Source organism: Cibotium barometz, chromosome 19, assembly GCF_041138505.1.
Source record: "Cibotium barometz isolate CiBa-2024 chromosome 19, ASM4113850v1, whole genome shotgun sequence".
Taxonomy (NCBI): Eukaryota; Viridiplantae; Streptophyta; class Polypodiopsida; order Cyatheales; family Cibotiaceae; genus Cibotium; species Cibotium barometz.
In genome coordinates, this window is record NC_141064.1 from 40,530,540 (window position 1) to 40,537,576 (window position 7,037).

Consider the following 7,037-nt stretch of genomic DNA (forward strand, 5'->3'; position numbering starts at 1 on the left):
TTGGGGACGCCTAATTACCACTATGTTCATAGCATGGCACTTGGGTGATTTCGAATATTCCATGTGTAGGACATATGAAATTAGGGATGGCTGGAACTAAGTGTTGGATTTATTACTTATGTGCTGTCGTGGACTTTTAGCATGTGTTGCAAACTTGTAGTGTGTTTGAATGGACAACCTTGTAGGTTGGTGAGATTGACGGGCTTTGTGCTCATAAGCCGGAATGGTTGGGATGTGATGGCGGCGACATGGCGTGAGCTATTATCGGGATGGTTCTCACTTTGGTATTTTTGTCGTAGTATCTACTACACGATTTTGTATTGTCGTTGGCCGCCCATTTTGATGTATTCGGGCGTGCATCTATCGAGTCGCCCACTTTGTTATATTGGGTGTGGACTTATTTATTTACATTATTTATTTGCATGTGAATTAGCCCTTGGGATTCTTTTTGTAATTCTCCTTTAGTGGTTAGATAAGAACACTTTACCTAAGCTTGTGTGCTTTTTTTATTAATAAAGCATAAATACTCAAGAGGTGGAAGAAGGCCGACACTTCTTGAGGTGGATAGATTGCTATACTATGCTTTTATGGTTGTTTATTAATTTTCTGGTTATGGGGTTTTTATTTTAGAAAAAATAGCATGCAACGATGCTTGTATCTCCTCTTTTTTCTTTGTAAAGAGCAACCTTCAAACGCTTAACCTTAGGTCAATTGACCCCTGGTTAATGGTGGAGAGCCCATAGCCAAAATTTAACAACAAATAGCCAAAAATAGGAGGGCAAAATATCAGACATAGGTTGATTTATTAAATTACTGTTCTCTGCCTCCCTGCCTCCGAGCCATTTTTTGTCATTCCCATATTTTGCAAATTTCCCATCTGCCTTTCTACCTTGCCTAGGTTTCCCGCTCACGTTTGCTGGTTTACCAGCTGTTTTATTCATCTCCTTCCTGCAGGTTGTGGGCATTTGGCGCCTGCATCCCGTTTGAAATTTTCGAGCCCATTGTTGTTGTGAGCCTTTTTTTTTCCCCTTATTTTTTAGGTACAGAAGCCATGGTAGTCACCGCGGGAAAGGGCGCCAAGGGCCTCCTGATGGGAAAAAGTCCTGCTCTCGACAAATCTGCCGACAAGAAGAAACCCGTCTCTCGCTCCGCCCGTGCTGGATTGCAGGTATACCTCGTCCGATCTGTAATTGGGCTCTTAAAAAATTACCCGTTTTTGAAGAGGACTTCTGATAGACACCCCCCGCCGCCCCCCCCCCCCGCCCTTTTTTTTTTTGAGAATAATGTATTTGAAAACAGGTTCTTCCGTCTTTTTGAATTGCGCGCTTCCTAAAAGAAAACGGATCTATTATAAAAAACCCATCATTCAAAAAACAATTTTTTTTCTGTTTTTATTTATTTATTTACAAAAAGCCTATCTGAAAAATCAAGGGAGTGCTTCTTCAGCCTAATTTTGCTGGTGGGTCTCTGATTTGGCCGAGTGTGGGCTTGGTGTACCCCTGATCTTACTGGTTTCGGTGTGGTATTTTGACGAAAAATACTCGTTTTTTTTAAAAGGGCTTACAGTCATACTAAATGTTTACAACGGAGTAGTCATTTTCAATCATGTTCTTATTTTACAATTAAGAGAAATTGCATGAGATCTGGCTATAGGTTTTTGGGAACTGGTGAGAGCAAGTCATTAGCAATTGCATATCAAGATTTTACATGTCAGAGCTCATTGGGATCAGATATGAAGATTAAGAGCTTTTTTGTAGTCAGTAGTTTATGCAAATGAGTGAGACTTAAAACTATAAGGGCATAAAGCAACGGTTTTTGGCTCCCTTCATTTTTGGGTGATTTGCTTTTCATGTTCATGTATTTGCATGTTGTTTGGTAAGGGAATTGCCACCGAGGCTTTTCTCTATGGCCATGATCCATGCTATTGAAGGGGAATAGATGCATATCTTGCGTCATGAAAAGCAAAAGTGGTGTCAGGTAGCTAATTGTCTGCTTGTGATAATGGGTTGAAAACTTCTGATCTTCACAAGAAGTAGGGGTGTTACGGACATGGTAGGGATGCCAACATGGAAACCTATGCCGACACACAAACCAAGGATAGTGTATGAATGCATAGCTATTGCATGGAACACATGTTAATTGAGAGGCTTTGATGTTTGAACTCATTCACCAACCATGAGGTGCTGTAAACTTTTCAAGGTTATAGGGACAGGTCAAGCCTACATCATGTGGATCTCTATGTTATCCAACTGTCATCATGTCTCTCTGAAGGGGATACTGTACGACCATTAACAGGGGTCTGGTGACAAGGGTGCAGGCCTTGGTGACAAGGGTGCTGCTTACCTGAAGGGTGCTGAGGAGTAGAGAGGGCTGCTGTCCCCAGTGGTGCAAGCTTTGGTGACAAGGGTGCTGCATACCTGAAGGGTGTCGATGATGAAGATAAGCAGAGAGTGGGCTGCCGTCCCGATGGTGAGAGTTGAGGAAAAAAACTGAAGTGCTCTATGTAGCAGAGAGGGCTGCTGTCCCATGAACTGTGGTAAAACGCTGATATGCTCTACTGTAGCAGAGAGGGCTGCTGTCCCATAAGCTGTGGTAAAACACTGATGATATGCTTATGTAAACGCTGATGTAAGCGTTGATGATATGCTGATGTACTGAATGTAGCAAAGAGGGCTGTTGTCCCACGGTGTGGCCTGTAGCAGAGAGTGGGCTGCTGACCCGAGAAGTGGCCAGATGATAAAATGATGAAGCGATGATGTGTAGAGCCCAGCAGAAGCAGCAACAGCAGCAGATGGTACCGGATATGTGCAATGATGTGGTACTGAGTGGTGATTGATGAGGCAAAGCTATATGTACTGTGGGAGATTGGTGGTCAGCCAGCAGAAAAGACACAAAAATACTAAATAAAACCAATAAATGTATAGAAAATTTCCTTTTTAGGGCTGGACAAAAAGTTGTTTTCACACACCCCCTCTCAGGCCAAAAAGGGAACCATGAGAGAAGATGATGGATGCCAGGGTCCCATAGTGATGAGACACTGGCAGAAGGAATGTATCCCCCTCTGGCAACAAAATTTGATAAAGTCAGAGAGGGCGATCGTGATGGCAAAGGTGGTGAAGATAAGGTGATGTAGATGGGTTGATCGTCTCCCAAAGTAAGATCTTGAACAAGACTCTCCATTGAGTAAGAAGTCCCATTCCTTGTGTGGTTTAGATCAGAGTTTGGAGAATCAACTTCAGTTGAGAAAGATTGGTCCTTCGGGAGTGTGGGTAGACGATCCATGTTGTGTGCTCTCGAGGTCTTAAATCCCTTTGCTCACGATAGCTTTGATACCATGTGAGGGCAAAAGGACGAAAGGACCAGATGGAGATGAGAGCAAAACAACACAGCATGAAATGGGTGAGTGAGTGTATATATGATGGTGAGTGAAAATATGTACAAGAGGTCCTCTGATGTGAGGAGACTCTGTGAAGAAGACCGGTGTAGAAGCAAACACGATGTTGGAGTTGAAGCACGGCCGATGACGAAGGCTCGCATCGATGTGAGGCAAAGGCACTCTGTGAGGTGGTCGATGTTGAAGGCTCGTGTCGGTGGATGCAGGGGCACTCCGAGGTGGTTGTGGGCAGCGGAAGGTGAAGTGATGTAGACTTTGGTGACAAGGGTGCTGAGGTACCTGAAGGGTGATGCTTCCGTCCTGAGTGGTGCAAGCTCTGGTGACAAGGGTGTTGCGTACCTGAAGGGTGCAGGCTCTGGTGATAAGGGTGCTGCGTACCTGAAGGGTGTCGATGGTGAAGATAAGCAGAGAGTGGGCTGTCGTCCCGATGGTGAGAGCTGAGGAAAAACGCTGAAGCGCTCTATGTAGCAGAGAGGGCTGCCATCCCATGAACTGTGGTAAAATGCTGATATGCTCTACTTTAGCAGAGAGGGCTGCTGTCCCATAAGCTTTGGTAAAATGCTGATGTAAGCGCTGATGATATGCTGATGTAAACGCTGATGTACTGAATGTAGCAGAGAGGGCTGCTGTCCCATGGTGTGGCTTGATGAAGCAATGTGGTGTAGAGCCCGGCAGAAGCAGCAGCAGCAGCAGCAGATGGTATCGGATATGTGCAATGATGTGGTATTGAGTGGTGAATGATGAGGCAAAGCTATATATACTGGGGGGGACTGCTGGTCGGCGCCTAAAGGCTGTCAGCCAGCAGAAAAGACAAAAATACTAACCAATAAATGTCCAGAAAATTCCCTTTTTAGGGCTGGACAAAAAGCTGTTTTCACACAGGGTTGTCTCCAAATTGCCCAAATCAGATCATATTCTACCCCTCATCTTGCCTAAGAGGTGGTTGCAAGTAAGATTTATATCCATGTGGCGTGCGCGCGCGCGCGCACACACACACACACACACACACACACATATATGATGCACATGACTGGCTACATGCTATAGTGTATTGTTATCTCATAACAATCCACACATGGGATAGGTAGACATTACATTTGGACACCCTATTTCAAATTTGCGGCTTGGATGGTGTGGGAGGTGTGGTAATTGCATAGTAGTTCTAGAAGTTTTGTATGGGCCCGTTCAACACCGCAGATGGTGGCATCGACGTGGTCTGCAGTCTAGTTATGGCCGCCCCACGACTCCCATTATATAGACACTACCAGTCCCTTCCCATACAGTTCATTAATCATCGTTGTGAGTTTACACTGTAGCTTCTATTAGCATACAACCTCTGCCTTACTAGTTCTAGATCAGCCATGGAAGCTCTCTTCACCGGAGCAGACATGTTTGGGGCTTTGTTATTTGTGTTGTATCACATTACTCTTACAATATTGTTCTCCATCTTTGTTATTGTGCAAGTTCAATTTAAAGTTATGTGCCGTGAAATATCTTATTTTTTGTGAGTGTCTATATACACCCCACGTTCTATCCTCTTACAAAAGGTCCATATTACTGTGTACACTCCCTTCTTTACATGTAGCACGCATATTCATGCACATTGGGTTGTTATTAGAGGCTTACATTTCTTTCTTGCAGTTTCCTGTTGGTAGGCTTACTTTTTGTTCTTGCAGTTTCCTGTTGGTAGGCTTCACCGTCTTCTCAAATCTCGGGTCCAAGCGAATGGGAGGGTGGGAGCAACTGCTGCAGTGTATACGGCTGCTATTCTAGAGTACCTAACAGCAGAGGTGTTGGAGTTGGCTGGAAATGCAAGCAAAGACTTAAAAGTAAAGCGGATAACTCCACGCCACCTTCAACTTGCTATCCGAGGTGATGAGGAGCTGGACACCCTGATTAAAGGCACGATTGCAGGCGGTGGAGTCATACCCCACATACATAAGTCTCTGATAAATAAATCAACCAAAGACTAGATCAGATTAGAGAAACCATAAGATTTGTGGAAAGTGCTGTGTTATGTAGATGGTTGGGAAAGGGGAGGAGATGGGTTGAGGCTAAGAGGAATGGATTGGTGGCACATTTACAAACTCACTACTATCGTTGATGAAGATGCTGAATTTGTTGGAATGTGAACTATGTAACAAGACACTGTATTTTACAACAACGTTTCAAAGTGTGCTTGCTATTTTGTTTGTTTTGTTTAGTGGATGATCAAAATGTAGTCAAATCCTTTGTCTTGGCGTGTTTCTAATGTGTCTACGGCTGAGTGTTATTTAGGTATGGCATGCATGACTCCACGCGCATGCTTATGTATGGTTTTGGCTTGTGGTTCTTGTATTCATAGGAGTTTGGAAATGTTGGTCATACTCATGCTTATAAAGTTTGATGGGCTCTAAGTGCTGTGAGTTAGTCATGGTTGTGTAAGTGCGTGCCATGTGAGAAGCATCTTTTTTTGCCGCTTGTCTCTACTGTCCCATAGCTTCATGAACATTCCAAAGATGGTGAGAAGACCTTTAATGTTCAAGAGTAGGTTGATGGTGTTAAAAATGTGTGCCATAGAATCTGTTTCAGCAAACCTGAGTCGGCAGAAGATCACTCTCTTCTGAGGGACGACGACGATGGAGATGAGATCGGCCATTCTCCTCTTGGAAAATGGGTGTGGCTCCTGCACGCTTCCCATTTTCCAAGGGAGAATTGACTCCAGTCTCCCCTCCTAATCTTCAAGACCCCATGAGTAAGTATGTTGAAATTTCCCATGTGCTGGCCGCATAAACAAAAATTTCGCAGTGAGGATATTTGGCCAATTGGGGTAAGGTGAGTATGTTGCAGTGTTAAAGTAGTACTTGGAACTTGCCAAAACCATAAGAATAACAATGGGTGTTGCCCAGAATTCTTAATTAGAACAATCCCCTTGTAATTTTCACGGCTCAAATTGAGAAAAATAGGTTGTGAATTTAAAGATTCAAAATTTTAAAGTTTTAGTTATAAAACCGATGAATCTATGTATTTTTTTAATAAAAACCCAATGGGATTGAAGGTCTGTCCTTTTTTCACTGGCAAGACAAAAAGTTTATTTCTAACCCTCCCCTTCTCTCTCTCTCTCTCTCTCTCTCTCTCTATGTATCAAATTCCCCTCACCCCACCCCACTATTGGGGCCAGTCTGACATGTCTATGATTCAGAGGATGTATCACTTCTAAGGAAGTGTTTTTTTGGACTCTTCTAATGAAGTGTTTTTTTGGACTCTGCGGAGCAATAATCACTTCTAGGAAGTGTTGTTTTGGATTTTAGAGAGTCAGTTGATGGGCTCTATTCCCTTTTTTTTTTTGGTAACCTTGGCTCTCCTTTTATTTTTGTGACTCACCTCAAGGGTCAATGGCCTTTTGATCAGCATTTTCATTGGTCTTTACTTTGTTAAATCTTTAAGATTTTCTGAAATGTTAAATCTTCAACCAAACACGTGGTTAACATGCTATTCGTATATTAAATTACCCTTTAAATAGCTGCCTATGAAAAGGGATAGACATTGATGTAGTTGTTGGTTATGATGGTTGTAATTGCGATTGTTCTATGCTAGGTTTATTCTGACAGATAGTAGTTGTTAGGAATAATGATTGTTGTAATTACGATTGTTAGGGCTGAGA

General features: G+C 43.1%; 1 protein-coding gene across 1 annotated transcript; it reads left to right on the forward strand.

Moving 5' to 3' along the window:
• Positions 1 to 807: 807 nt before the first annotated feature.
• LOC147628590 (putative histone H2A variant 3) lies at positions 808 to 5,579 on the forward strand. Its single transcript, XM_086813789.1, has 2 exons — positions 808 to 1,168; positions 5,071 to 5,579. The coding sequence occupies exons 1-2, from the start codon at positions 1,052 to 1,054 to the stop codon at positions 5,365 to 5,367; spliced, it is 414 nt and encodes a 137-aa protein (XP_086669915.1). The 5' UTR covers positions 808 to 1,051; the 3' UTR covers positions 5,368 to 5,579.
• The last annotated feature ends 1,458 nt before the right edge of the window (positions 5,580 to 7,037 follow it).

Excerpts from the sequence above, each read along its gene's own strand:
- LOC147628590 (XM_086813789.1), top strand. The coding sequence starts at position 1,052 with ATGGTAGTCACCGCGGGAAAGGGCGCCAAGGGCCTCCTGATGGGAAAA. Across the intron at positions 1,169-5,070 it reads CCGCCCGTGCTGGATTGCAG|TTTCCTGTTGGTAGGCTTCA; the intron begins GTATACCTCGTC and ends TTGTTCTTGCAG.